Raw genomic sequence first — 15,286 nt, forward strand, 5'->3', positions numbered from 1 at the left:
TTGCCTCCCAACAATGGGCTCCAGAGGTCTACTGTGTATTTTGAACTTTTAAACCCCTTTAAAAGTCAGCTATGCTTGAAGTCATCGCACAATCAATGGCAGCAAATTACCAAGTTTTTTTTGTCCATTCTGAATATATTGCCCCAAGGTCTAGCATTATGGGAGAGAAAAAAAAATCTCTATCCGCTTTCTCCACCCCATGCGTAATTTTATAAACCTCTTACCATTGTCCTCTTTGGTTGCTTTTTTCCCAAACTGAAAAGCCTCAGGCACTTTAGCCATTCCTCATTTTAAAAGTGTTCCGACTGATGCCGGATTACTTATGGACACCTTACTGTACCTTCAGTAACCCAAAAAACCAGGAACTTCTACAGATAAACTTTAGTCCACTTAGGTTTTACTCTAAACAGAAGGCTTAAAGATACAGAACTCAAAAGGCAAAACAGCTTCCAGATACAATAGAAGGTTATGCATTTAGTATTCAGATGAACTTTATCCAAACTCTCATAGCTAAGCTTACCCTCTCTTATAATCTAATGCCTTTAAAGAGAATTAAAATCTATGAAAACCTAAGTTCCATTCTATATTAGATGTTCTAAGTTTGAGGCCTCAAACAGGCGAGAGCATGAAATCAACAACCCCGTCTCTCATGCAGGCCAGAAGCTTCTGTTCAAAAACACAGGGTATATAAAGCCTCATCCCCCCCGAACCTTATCCATTATCTCTATCTTATCTAATATTATGAATTCCAGTTACTGCTGATGCAAATCCAGATGGCCAGTTATCTTGCTTCCTGCCCATACCATATAAGGATTTTCCTGTCCTCAGACAACTTTCAACTTTCACCTAGGTTTTTTCCTACTCTACTGACCTAGATTCTCAACCTATCCTGTTGGCTGAGAGCAATATGAATGCTTAATAGTGCTGAATAGCTTGTTGCCAATTTCATAAGAGACCCAACCCAAAAGAAATCCTGCCATATCGACCCCTTAATCATCTTGGCTGCCCTCCTTTGTACTTTTTCCAGCACTGCAATATCCATTTTTAGATAGGACGAGCAAAACTGTATACAGTATTCCAAATGAAGCCACACCATAGATCTATATGAGGCCATTACGATATTGGCTATTTTATTTTCAGTTCTTCTGTAAATAATCCCCAGCATGGAGCTGGCCTTTCACTGCTGCCACACACCAACTTGAAATTTTCATCAAGCTAATCGTCTCTATACTCCTCCATCTTGGCCAGTTCCAACACCATCATCATATAATGTGATCTGAGCCAGATAGAAGTCCCTTCTTTTGTAGCACAGCACTGAATCAGATCGCCTGAAACAACCTTTCAACTCTATGGCTCACTTCTATACACATGGAATTTCCCCTACTCTGTACATACCAGGGTCTCTATATGTATGTAAAAGCTACTGGACTAAAGCCATGGCATGTCAAACTAAAATACAATGGATCAGATGGGATACTAATGCCTTTCCAAAAGCAAATAAAGTATCTACAATTTCGAAAGAATAAACCTAGAAGGAACAGCGTGCAGCCAAATATGTTACCATAAGTTACCTTTTGAGTCCTCTAATTTTCCATTCACTCTTTCTTTGCATGACAGCTTTTCAATTGGTTTAATTATGTTTTCTTCTTCAGAAGAAGCAGCAAAGCAAAAGGAGGAGGGAAAAGGATGAAAAGAAATACTTTAGGAAAACAGAATGAAGGGATTAAATGTACGCAAGACTTTAAAAGAGAGAGAGAGAGAAATATGGAAATAAAGCACACATCAATGAGCTTTTAGGGGCTCCCACAGTCATTCCTCGCTGAATCTGAAAAATGGGTCTAGTCCACAAAAGCTTTTGCTGGAATCAGATTTTGCTAGTCTTTAAGATGGTATAAGACTCCCACTTATTTTTAATGCAACACATTAACATGGCTACCACGCTGAATTCTGATGCCTCTGTAATTTTATCACTTCTGTTTACACTAAAAGAATAATTTGCAAAGAAAGCTAGTCTGGTGACCACGTAGCTTACTACCAAGATCCAAGCAAGCAATGTAGCGTGTAGTTTAAAGCTGACAAGACTTTAATCATGAAAATGCTGTAAGACTGGATTGCCTTTATTAATCCTAAAAGAGAATCCTAGTGCATGTATATTAGACTTCATGGGCCTCTTATTCTTTTACAAACATTCTAAAACACAGTAATAATGTAATTTTTATTGTATTAATTCATGGAAATCTAATATTAATACTCAAAATAGCCTGAAGTGGACAGTCACATAAATGTGCTCCAGTGCTTCTTCTGGAGCATATTCAGAGTCTGAGGGCATTCGTAAAATGTGTTTTACAGATATCTTTTTTATGTGATAGTTCAACACAAATATTAAATAAGCAAATAAGTAAATGAAATCAAACTCCACATGGAATTATAATAAAATCACCTATATTTCAAGAGAGCCAGAAAATAAGAACAGTGCCTCTTTTGGACACAAAAACTTTACCATCCAATTTTATTACACTTCGTGTGACAGTGAAAACAAACAGTTTAGTAGATTATCTAAGTTTTTGGCTACTAAGCAAGCGATTCAATAATTAGTATGTAATAATAACTACACAGATTTTGAAATGGCTAAGAAAACAGAATGCAAGTTGGCCACTCCCCTTAATTCTGCTAGTTCAATATTCACATTATTACATTTGGCATTCTTTTATTTTAAACAATAAAGGCTTTTGATTTCTTTAGCTAAAGGTCTTGTTCCATTCAATATTCCAGGCTAACCCGATGGAAGAAAGTAAGGTCAATTTCTTAAATTAACACAGTAAAGCAGTGATTTACACAGGATTAGAATGAAAAACCTTCCTTGGCAGCGCTTCAACTTTAGATTTAGCATGGACATCCTGCACTCCACAAAATGGGATTTAATTTCTTTTATGCCATTTGAAATTCTAAAAACCAAGCAGGGTTTAAAATTTTAGGTTAAAGAAACAAATTATCTTACCAGATGATAAATAACTGACATCCCTCTACAGCAAGAGAGCGACATGATTGTATTTCCAATATTCACATATTGCAAACCTGCTTCATAATGCACGTTCAGACACTAGGCGTCTGACAAGGCCCCTTTAACACTTTGGTATGGCTTTGTTGCCCTACATGTATCTTTTTTATCTACACTGCTATACCAGTATGGAGGCACATCTTCAATCACAGCCTCTGCCCGCATGGATGATTTTGCAAACACTTATACCTGAATCAGGGCCACTATTTAAAATTAATGCAAACTAACTGTGAAACAACACTGGTTGGAACCAAAGGCTTCTTCCATGAGAGAAAAGGCACTTCTGCTCATAGGGTCGGGGGAAAGAAGAAATGCACACACTGTTTAATACTACCAGGTCCCTAAGAGCAGTACTTAGGGGAGCACACAATGAGAAAGAAAATGTGGGAAGCTTTTGCTCAAGGAGCGTTCCACTCACAGGCCTTTGGCCATAACGCCATATATTTGGAAATAACTTGCAGTGCACACACCTTTAACAGCATGTGGAGTTAATTACCTGCATTGACTCGGCTGAATGACAGGCCTCCAAGAGGGGCTAGTGGTTTTGAAAACAAAGAATTGTTCCAGGTTCCATGGCATCCTTCTTTATTGGCGGCTCCTGAGGAGACATTCTTAGGGTTTACACCTTAGAAAAACAATCATTTTTGAAAAGTTAACGCACAACTTTGAATTCCGAATGCAGCCAACTATCAAACGCAGCCTTGTCACCCACCAGCATGAGTACATGTAGTATGCCCCAGACAAACACTTCCTTTAAAAGGCAATTTTAGGTGCTTGTGCAGTTTCACTACTGCTTAAAGGCCTTTGGCAAGCAACCTCTCCCTTCAGCTTTTACATAAGCATTCTCTATTGTACTGTGCATGCTCACAGAAAAGGCTCCAATGTATAAGATTGGGTTTTTTAAAAGTGAAGAAGTGAAGTAAAAGCATTATGCAGTTCACCCCACCCCCTTTTACCAGGTATGTATCTTGACTGCTTAAGGTAGTATTGTTTTGCTGATGTAGTGGATATCCCAGAGTCATTTCTCTTCAAAACTTTATTTTCTCCTCCTGCCTGGACTGACATGGGAGACTTAGGAACACTGAAAGGGAAGAGAAAGTATATTAGCACATGAGAGATTTCTCCTTAACCTGGGGGCTTGGCAGAGATACAAAGCAATGCTTCCATGTATAAATTAGTCTCAATTGTGCTTCTGACAACTAACACAAATAAAGTTACTCTAACACAAAAATGTAACTGGCCTTATCAAAATATATTTATAGCAAACGAAATATCAGTAGGAGAAGAGCCAAATGCCTAATGATGTATATATATATTTTGAAAGTCCACAGAGGCAATTTCCTTTTTAAGTCAATTTCATAGAAGGTGCAGGTTCAGTCTCCCATGAAGCAAACAGAACGAAGGACCACCTTAAGAACGCCAAGGGGAATGGGCGAACATCGGCTGGTCACTGTAGATTTTTAGATGTGCAGGAAATTTCTGTTTATGCTGCATAAGAGCTAAACGAGATATCTGGAAATTCAGAACCTGTTTTCGCCTTCCAGGCTTTCTCTAAGATCCAATCATGACAAGGTACTGCTCACTAAGATCCAGAGCTTCAGTTTTTTACAGTTCCAGATAGGTTACTAACCTGGGGGCTTGTCTGATATTCACTTAATGCAGAAGTGAAGGTAACTTAGTGCATGGTTTACATGCAGCGTAGACACTTAACAGACAGGAATCAATGCAAATGTGTTAGGAACCCAAATCAGATCAATTCATACTGCACTTCTGATATAAAAAGGTATGCAGACAAATGCTTTTGGTTCTTTAGTCCTGATAGTACTGATATATATTTTTATTATATATGTTGTAACTACTGAGCCCACTTTGGCAGGGAGGGCAAGATACAAATCTAATAAAATAAACATTGACAGATGATTTAGTGTTTAATGTCTACAACTCAGTCACCCCAAGTACCTTGCAGAAGGGAAGGATACAAATTTAACAATGAATAAAAACCTTGTAAAATATCCATAGTAGCCCTAGAGGCAATGATCACAGTAGTGGTAGGTAGAGCCCTTCTGCTTTTATCTGAACTATTCTATGACAGTACAACTGCTCCTGGCTTCTGCCATTTCAAAACTGCAGATGGAACAATACTCTTGTCCTACTCCTTTTAATCCCTTGTATATAGAAAACAAGATGTCACTAAGACAGGGATGTCAAACATGCTGCCCGGGGGGCCAAATCAGGCTCCCAGAGAGCTCTTCTCAGGCCCCCAATTGGCTCTCGTCTGCTTCCTTCTCCCTCTCTCTTGCTTTCTTCTGTATCTCAATTTGCTTTGCAAGGCTTGCTCAATTGCACAGGAGCTACTGAGCAAAACCTCAGTTTTCTCCACTGGTTGAGGCTTCTCCCCTTCCTGGTACCCTAGGGAAGGAAGGAAAGAGCCAGAGCTTCCTTTGCCCAGATCCCTGGATCCCATGGGAGAAATACAAAGAAGCACCTTTAAGACCAACAAGTACTAATGTTTTAAGGATGTTTTATTTTAAGGGTTTTTTTAAAAAAAAATCTTTAGTCTCATTTGTCTGAATACTTTAAAAAGTTTATATCTCTGCTACCTAATCTTAAATAGGTACACACATGACCCGGCCCAACACAGCCCAGCCCGACAAGGTCTCATTTATGTCAGATCTGGCAGATTATGTCAGATCATTTGTTATGTGTTTGACACCCCTGTTCTAAGACATGCTGGTTTTCTACATATAATGTCCTCTTTGCTTTTGAGGGAATATTCACACCTAATTCACATTTTTTAAATTTTATTTAATTTATATCCCACCCTCTCCACCGAAGGCAGGCTCAGGGCTGCTCACAGGTTGGGGACAAAAAAATGACCAACTACATCTTACAGTATGTAGCACAAGGACACTCTTTTATGGAACTGAACAGTTTCACCATGCGGTGGTGGGTGGTTTCTCTTGTTCTCCAGGAATAAAATGTATCATTTATAAACTAACAACCCTCTTCTTCTTCTTTTCTAGTTCAATTGTGTTGTTTGGCAATTGTGTTACTGTGCAACTGGACACGTCTCAGTATATTCCTTTTGAAAGGGATGAAGAAGGAGCAACAGCTCATGCAGTCAGTTATCCAGGCACAAATTCAAGGTTTGTGGGGTTTCAGGTGAGTAGCCATGTCAGTCTTCAGTAGAACAACATTCAAGTCCAGCAGCACATAGAAAACCGACAAAAGTTTTCCAGGGAGTAAGCTTTCATGAATCAAAGCTCACTTCACCGGATACGCGAGATACACTTCACATGCATGAGCCAGAATCACCTGAGAATTAAGTAAGGTAATTACATTTTGATACCTTTGCAATAAATGCCCAATGGATGCCTGCCCGCAGGTCACCAACCCTCAATTGCTGCACTGTGCCATGTGCAGCCCACACAGCCCACTGATACAAGAGCCTCCCTTCCTACATGACTCCTATTTAAAAGGGTAAAGTCTTGCTTCTGTCCAATGACCATGCAAAAGAAACATTTTGGCACACTGCCGTGGCCTTCACAAATCTCTTCCAAGCAACTCTAATCTTGTTAGCGTTGAAGCTGGTGACAAGGCAATGCTCTAAGAACTAATCTTACATGGCTGACTAATACCGTTGCCACCAACCTTGTATCTCACAGTGCTTTCCAGCCACAAGATTTAAAGAAGAATTTTCATCTTAACTGAGCACCAGTTAGAATAAATACTGACCCTTTATTGTCTGTTCAGATTGTGATTCACTTTTACAAGAACAATAGGCCTGATAATGAGAACTTGAAGTATAGGGAAAGATCTAAAAATCTTCCAGAAAGAGGCAGAAAAGATTACTGCAGCAGTAGAGTGAAGTGCTTATTTTTATTTGGCTTGCATGCCCTGTATGAAGTGGCACAAAGCATTTTGAATGTACATCCCGGGACAATCCCCTGAGATCGCATGGAGAAGGAACCACAGGTAACACTGCATGCACATGAAAGCTTATACCCAGAATTAAACTTTGTTGGTCTTAAAGGTGCCACGGGACTCAAACTTTGTTCTGTTGTTTCAGACAGCATGGCTACCCACCTGAATCTACTGTCAAATATTAGCTTCAATGCACTATGTATAAATATTATAACATTGCTCAAATAATTTCCTTTCAAATTACAGGTTCCAGTCCTATCTGCTCATTCACATGGGCGGACTCAGTTTTTTATTTAGTGGCGCTGATAAACAACTTGCCAGAAGGGAAGCATGTCTTACCTAAAGAGAGTTTCCTTTGTTTTCTTTTCATTCACTGTTGTAATGCTGGGCTTCTTAGAATATGAAATTCCAAACTCTGCATCCTCAAGATCATCCCAACTATCCATAGCCTTTAATACAGTCTGACCCCATCGTCGTCGACAAGTTTTCAGGCCCACTGTACCATTTGAAGGTCCTATGGCTGTTTGCTTCTGGGTGGATTGCAAAAAGGCGGTGTTATTTCTAAAACCAGATTATACTTCTGCTCATCCCATCCCATCCCCAAAAAAAAGCACCTGGAAATACTTGTCAAACTTGTCAGGAAAGCAGAATTATTATAGACAGGGCTTTTCTTGCAGCAGGAGCTCCTTTGCATATTAGGCCACACACACCTGATGTAGCCAATCCTCCAAGAGCTTACAGGGCCTACTGCAAGCTCCAGGAAGACTGGCTACATCAGGGGTATGTGGCCTAACATGCAAAGGAGCTCCCCGCTACAAGAAAAGCCCTGATTATAGATCATTCTCTGATCAGTGTTATACTTTCTGCAACTGCACTGAATCACAGAAACAAAGTTCCTCAAATAAAACAAGACAGAGGAATTGCTGAGCACAAAAGAGGGAATCCCTGATTTGGGTAAACTGCTCCCTGTGCATCCCCCTACATTACAAGCAAGGAAACACAGTAGTTAGGTAGGACAGGATTTGTTTGGTTTGATTAAACTTTATAAATATTATAGAGAACCATGGATTCGGGCAGGAGGGCATGGCGCCAACTAACGCCTTTCTTGATGCCCGCTGAGCGTTTTTGAGAGTGAGTGGAGCCAGGAGGCTTCCGAATAGCAGAACCTCTGACTGGTCACTGGATCTCTGATTGTTTAAAAAAGGTTGCTTTGGCAGCAGCTGCTGCCACAACACAAAGATCTTCCTATAAGTGACTGAAGGTTAGCTACGTATACGTAAGAAAACATGGCTATACAATATGTTCATTTTGAAAGGCATCCTGTTAAATGAAGCTTCTGTCTGAAATACAGGATTATTAGAGTCATGGTTGACCTCCCTCCCGGCAGCCATTTTGGGACTGCGCCCCTCACCCTGTGTCAGAATTCCAAAGATGCCCACAGGTTCAAAAATACTGGAAACTCCTGGAGGGGCTTAAATTTTACTTTTTTTTTCTCTTTCACTTAATTCTCCCCTCATTTACCTGCCTTAATAGAGCGTTCACGGAAAACAGGCAGGGAAATCATTTTAAGAGACAGAGTGGCCCTCAAGCAAAAGAAAGTCATATCCTCTAAGAAAGTAGCCCAATTCACAATGACAACTGAAACCAAGACATTCAAGGTTTTAATAGGGGCCTAGCCATTCACTGCTTAGAAGTCATTTTGAACAATAAGAGAAAGAGTTGTGGTCTAAAAGAAGAGATCTGGTGTATGGCTGTGCTTTTGTGGGGGGGGGGGGGGTGGAATCAGGAACCAGAGCTACATCCAGGTGATGGAGGCCATCTGCTTTGGCTGTTTACCTTCCCCATTTGCTGAACAGTAGCAGCTCCCTCTCTCCCCTCTATAAAACCACTGCAACCATGTATCTTTGACCTATTTCCCCACCCCCACCCCTTCATTTAAAGTTAGAGGCAGGGGTGGAATTCTAGCAGGAGCTCCTTTATATATTAGGCCACACACCCCTGATGTAGCCAATCCTCCTGGAGCTTACAGGCTGTTTTTTGTAAGCTCTTGGAGGATTGGCTACATCAGGGTGTGTGTGGCCTAATATGCAAAGGAGCTCCTGCTAGAATTCCACTCCTGGTTAGAGGGACCCACACTCCCCTACCTGATATCCTCCGTGCCATGAATCTCACAGAGTAACCTTGGTCCAGCCAGTCACCAAGCCCAACTTACCCCACAAGATTGTTTGTAAGGATAATGGGCAGCAAGAAGAATCATATATACTACTATGAGCTGGCTGGAGAAAGTACAAGGTAACAGTCAACAGTTCCTTGTTTGTTTTGTGTCTTAATGAAGCTTCCATGTGCCACTACAAGGACTAGCATGAAACTGACATGCTGGCAAAGTCCACACAGTGGGCTTTTAACTTATCTCAACAAAATGAGATAAGTTGGGAAACTGATTAATCCTGTATTCAAGGGGTCTAAGAACTCAAATTAGAAACAGAAATAACAAGACCCAGCAACTGGCACCCACGTATCGTCTTACAATATCTTCAAAATCATCTATATAGGACAATAACGAAATGTTAACTGTGTTTAAAGTCTGACTGTATTTGTAAGTTATAATCCACTACCTTCTGTATTACTATTCATCTCCATGGATTTATAAGCATGGGTAGAGTTCATGCCAATCGCTCCATCCTGTGGCAGCTAGCCAACTACACTGAATGGCCCATCTGAGCCCTAAACACCATCACCCTGTGAACTGCGAGTGAAACCCTTCTGCACAAGGGAAAAAAGAGAGAGTTGCAGCACAGAAACTGCAAAACCAGAAAGAAGAAAGAAAAGAGGAGACTGTGAAATATTTGTTGCCAAGGGGGCATGCCGACAGAAAATGCTGAGGGCTGCAAAAAAAGGGGTTGTGAAGAGGAGATAGAAAATCAGGGAGAATTGACTGAGAGAAGATCTTAGAGATCTGTTGTGGCTCGGAAAGAGGGACAAGCAGTTTAGGGGCATAGAGAAAGAAAAGAAGAAGACTGTAGATTTATACCCTTCTCTCTGAATCAGAGACTCAGAGCAGCTTACAATCTCCTATATCTTCTCCCCCCACAACAGACACCCTGTGAGGTAGGTGGGGCTGAGAAGGCTCTCACAGCAGCTGCCATTTCAAGGCCAACTCCTGCAAGAGCTATGGCTGACCCAAGGCCATTCCAGCAGCTGTAAGTGGAGGAGTGGGGAATCAAACCCTGTTCTCCTAGGTAAGAGTCTGCACACTTAACCAGACAGTGAGTTAAGAAAACACATTTCCAAGTGCAACACAATTGCTTTCCCATTTGTGACACAGTCTTCTAGTATTAATAAACACATAAAACCCCGGTGTGATCTGAATCATACTTGCACAGCTTCACCTTGACTGATTCAGAGGGAAAGTGTCTTAAAGACAACTTACTGGTGATGAGTTTTTGATGGCTGGAAAGAACAATTGCTGCTGCTTTGATGGCTGTTGGTTGGTTGAGTTCTGCGGGAGCTGAATTGGCTGGAGGGGCTGCTGGTTATTCTTCAACAGAGACTGCAGCTGAAATCTGTCAGGGGCATCTGGTGATGTCTGCGCTTCTGGTTTAGGTGCAGATTCGAATTTTGATACAAGTTCTAGCTTGGATAGAGATGGTTTTGGCTCTGTTGGCTGGATTAATTTAGAATGCAGCTGTTTCTGATCTGGATGTTGAGGAGGTGGACCTAAAACTTGTCCAACGTGGAAGTAGGGAAATTTCAGTGCCTGAAGGGGGAAGAAAAGGGAAAGCAGACTGATAACAGAACTCTCCAATGCTGACTAAAATACCAAAAAGTACAGGATGCTAATTCTTCTCTGTCCTGACCTGGGTAGCCCAGAATACCCCAGTCTCATCAGGTCTCAGAAGCTAATCAGGGTTGGCCCTGGCTAATATCTGGATGGGAGACCTCCAAGAAATATCACAGTCGTGACGCAAAGCCAGGCAACAGCAAACCACCTTCGAACATCTCTTGCCTTGAAAACCTCACGGGGTTGCCATGAGTCAGCTGCAACTTGATAGCAAACAAACAAACACCCTCTCTCCTGCCCAGGGGTGGAATTCTAGCAGGAGCTCTTTTGCATATTAGGCCACAAACCCCTGATGTAGCCAATCCTCCAAGAGCTTACAAAAAAGAGCTCTGTAAGCTCTTGGAGGATTGGCTACATCAGGGGGTTGTGGCCTAATATGCAAAGGAGCTCTTGCTAGAATTCCACCCCCGCTCTTGCCCTATCCAAAGGCCTTGAAAAACAAGGTGCCTGAAGGCCAGCATGACTTTTTGGGGAGATGGTACTGCAAAATCAAGGGAAACTACTGATTCTTACTGTAACAATTTAATCTGCCAAATGGATGACACATGAACTAGAATTCTTAAAGGCAAGCAAGCTCCCTCCCTCTCTGCCTATCTACCTACCTACCAGCCCAGACCACAAAGGAACAAGCATCTAAAACTGAACCTAGATGTTCAGCAGCCAACGCAGTTGGCAAATAATTAATTGTGTGTGTCCTCACTTGACTAAAACTGCTGGTTTGTGATATTTTGTAACAGTTTCAACTTCTCAATTATTTCCAAGGGCAGCGCCACACTTAGCTGTAATCAACCTTTGAGGTTATGATACTTGCTGCAAAATTCTGGGTGTCATCAAGAGACACCCAAGAATCTTGCAACAAGGATTCATGTCATCATGCCAGAAACTTGTGATAAAATTAATTTCTGGCCATCCCAGAAGCAGAAGGTTCAGAGAAACGCTTAGGCCGCAAGACAGGGCAATACACATCTAACAGCAAGACCAATTTCCCACTCGCCTTTCTCACACTCCTCTCAGTGGGTCTTCTGTCGGATTTCACACTGGAGCTGCAACTAGCTTCGCCTTTTTTGTGCGGCAACCAGAAACCTCTAAAAAACAGTTTCTGTTTGCTGCGTGAAAAAGGCGAAGCTAGTTGCAGCCCCGGGGCAGACAGGGTGAAATCCGACGGAACCCCGCAGAGAAGAGGAGCATGAGAGCAGCATAAGGCTAGTGGGAAATTGGTTCAAGCCTCCCACAAAGAATCATTTTTAGATTCAACCTCGTTATAAAATTCCTAGGAAATCCATTTTGGGGGTGGGAAAGGCGGTTTCTTTTCCTGTAAAGCATTGAGCTGCCAACTGACAGCGGTTATCAAGACATCCCTGCAAAACTTTCCTTATATTATGAAGGCATCTCTGACTTGCAAAACCATCAACTCAACTACTGTCTGTTTCCATCAGACTCCAATCTTGATAATGTGGGTGAATATATAAGCATTTATTGTTTCAAGTGTTAACTATTTATATTTCACTCTTTACAGAACTAGCTTGCACAAAAACATTTTGAACATATGAAGCTGCCTTATACTGAATCAGACCCTTGGTCCATCAAAGTCAGTATTGTCTACTCAGACTGACAGCGGCTCTCCAGGGTCTCAAGCTGAGGTTTTTCACGTCTACTTGCCTGGTCCCTTTTTAGTTGAAGATGCCAGGAATTGAACCTGGAACCTTCCGCTTACCAAGCAGATGCTCTACCACTGAGCCATCGTCCCCTCCCCATTTCCCCCCTCAGGGTTCTCTGCTGTTCACAGCGCAGCTCGATGTGAAAATTGCCCGTGACTGTTCCGACAGGGCTTACGTACACGGCTTGCTGTAGGTCGCTTCTTTGGATCCCAGTTCAACATATCAGTCATAAGCTGGATGGCTTCACCACTAGCATTTGGAATGAGAGTCTTTAAGTTTATGGAGACACACTGGGGGAAGCGGAAGTTCATTGCAGTTGCAAGCTGAAACCCTTCCGGCCAATCGCTCTACCAAAAGACATACATGAAGTAAACTTTAAAGCAAAATGTGGAAGCCTCGTTGCCCTTGTGCTGTATCAAAAGCTATGGGGAAACCACTCAATCCTGCCCACCTGTAGAAAACATCACTGAAAGGATAGTAACGACCTACTCAACCTCTCCACCCCATGCTGATTACTATGGAAAAATATACCAAATACTTTTCATTCAGCTTTATGCACCCCCCATCCCAACAGTTCCTGCAATAGCCTGCTGCACTCTCAGTATTACAACTCTGCAATGCTCTCCTGGTACCACCCTAGTCCAACATTAGAGAAAAATGGTATTTGCAATTGCCGATAACAGCCCAGAATAGCCAAACCATGTTAAAAAGAGTAAAGCTCATTTAGCGCTTTCTATAAAGGAGTAGGGGGAGAAGCTAAGGGAGAACAAGCTACAAGTTTGTAAAACTGCATACTGGGGAGAAGTAGCTGTTTAAATTTAAAGTCAGGTAAAAGAAAGTACTTTTTCAAACAATGTATAAGCAGCTTGTGCAACTCATTGCCATGAGGTAAGTCATGCTTTAGAAAGAATTAAATGCCATTCATGAAAGACAAGACCCACCAATGGCTGTTTTCCAGGATGGCTAGACAGAATCTTCATGTCAATACCAGTTGCTGGGCCTCCGCAGGCATGGAATTGGATATGGAATTGGTATTAAGGGTGTAGCCCTTTGATGTTTCACTGTTTCTCTCTGGCCAGACATAAAGCCCCCACTGGAGATACAGAATCAACTGAGTGGAATTTATCTTGTGGAGTGCTTAGGGCAGGGGTATCAAACATGCGGCCCAGGGGCCGAATCAGGCCCTCGGAGGGCTCCTATCAGCCCCCCCCCCCAAGCAACTGGCTGTCATCTGCTTCATTCTTCCTCTCTCTTGCTTCCTTCTGCATAACAGCTTGCTTTGCCAGGCTTGCTCAATTGCAAAGGAGCTACAGAGCAAAATCTCTATTTTCTCCATTGGCTGAGGCTCCTTCCTTGGGGAGGAAGGGTGGAAGGCAGAGCTTGCTTTGCTAGACTCTCTCAATTGCACAGCAGAGCTACTGAGCCAAGTCTCTCTTCCTTCTATTGGCCAAGGCTCCTCTCCCTCCTGATCCCGAGGAAGGAAGGAAGGAAGGAAGGAAGGAAGGAAGGAAGGAAGGAAGGAAGGAAGGAAGGAAGGAAGGAAGGAAGGAAGGAAGGAAGGAAGGAAGGAAGGAAGGAAGGAAGGAAGGAAGGAAGGAAGGAAGGAAGGAAGGAGCCAAAGCTTCCTTTGCCCAGTTCCCTGGATCACACGGAAGAGAAACAAAGAAAGCATCTTTAAGACCAACGAGCGCTAATATTTTAAGCAAGTTTTAAGTCTTTTAAAAATCTTTGTGTTTGTCTGTGCCCTATAAAGTTTATCTCTCTGCTACCTGGCATTACATTTTATGACATACATGGCCCGGCCCAACAAGGTCCCATTTATGTCAGATACGGTCCTCATAACAAATGAATTAAACACCTCTGGCTTAGGGTTTTATTCTCTTGTGTGAGAGTGTGTGTGTGTTCACATATATAAATGAGCTTTGGGGCTGGGTGTCATCAATATGCAGACAACACCCAGCTCTATATTTCATCATCCAAGCCTCCAGATGTGTTATTCATTTCTTTTCAGATCAGGTTGGGATACAGGTAATCACTACACAAATCACATGAGGATTGAAAGAATGTAATCCTGTGAACAAAATCCATCCCATACAGTTCACACATATAGAACTGGAGGGGGCTGCCTCAAGAGTAGTAAAGTGAAGAAGAAGATGATATTGGATTTATATCCCGCCCTCCACTCCGAAGAGTCTCAGAGCGGCTCACAATCTCCTTTACCTTCCTCCCCTACAACAGACACCCTGTGAGGTGGGTGGGGCTGGAGAGGGCTCTCACAGCAGCTGCCCTTTCAAGGACAACCTCTGCCAGAGCTATGGCTGACCCAAGGCCATGCTAGCAGGTGCAAGTGGAGGAGTGGAGAATCAAACCCAGTTCTCCCAGATAAGAGTCCGCACACTTAACCACTACACCAAACTGGCTCTCCAGTGATCAGAGTGTTGGACAGAGAGATGAGAGATCCAGGTTTGGATCCCCATTGTGCCATGGAAACAATTTTGTGTCCCCACTAGGGAGGAAAAACAGGATATGAATGAATGAAACAGTCTTATTCCCACCAGTTATACATTCTATATATTCACAAACAGCTCACCTTCTTTGGGGTTCCTAACACTTGGCATATTTTGAAGATTTCATCAACTTCACTTGTTCCTGGAAAAAGGGGCCTTAATGTATATAGTTCAGCCATTATGCTGCCAACCGCCCATATATCTATTGGGGAACTATAAACCGAAGATCTCAGCAAAACCTCAGGTGCACGATACCTGGAATGATAGAAACAAGTGAATGCATTTGTGTTCAGATGCA

General features: G+C 42.2%; 1 protein-coding gene across 2 annotated transcripts in view; it reads right to left on the reverse strand.

The window, feature by feature from the left end:
- The window catches only part of MAK (male germ cell associated kinase), a 40,994-nt gene that overhangs the window by 12,602 nt on the left and 13,106 nt on the right, over positions 1 to 15,286 (reverse strand). The window contains exons 7-13 of one of the 2 annotated variants that reach the window (XM_060244209.1): positions 15,072 to 15,243; positions 12,661 to 12,828; positions 10,413 to 10,739; positions 7,322 to 7,512; positions 4,015 to 4,139; positions 3,555 to 3,683; positions 1,572 to 1,646 (exon numbers count right to left, since the gene is read on the reverse strand). In XM_060244209.1, coding sequence (XP_060100192.1) covers positions 1,572 to 1,646; positions 3,555 to 3,683; positions 4,015 to 4,139; positions 7,322 to 7,512; positions 10,413 to 10,739; positions 12,661 to 12,828; positions 15,072 to 15,243 — 1,187 coding nt within the window. The remainder of the gene's footprint in view (positions 1 to 1,571; positions 1,647 to 3,554; positions 3,684 to 4,014; positions 4,140 to 7,321; positions 7,513 to 10,412; positions 10,740 to 12,660; positions 12,829 to 15,071; positions 15,244 to 15,286) is intronic. The other variant, XM_060244210.1, reaches the window with a different exon arrangement.

The sequence above is a fragment of the Heteronotia binoei genome, chromosome 7 (genome assembly GCF_032191835.1).
Source record: "Heteronotia binoei isolate CCM8104 ecotype False Entrance Well chromosome 7, APGP_CSIRO_Hbin_v1, whole genome shotgun sequence".
Taxonomy (NCBI): domain Eukaryota; kingdom Metazoa; phylum Chordata; class Lepidosauria; order Squamata; family Gekkonidae; genus Heteronotia; species Heteronotia binoei.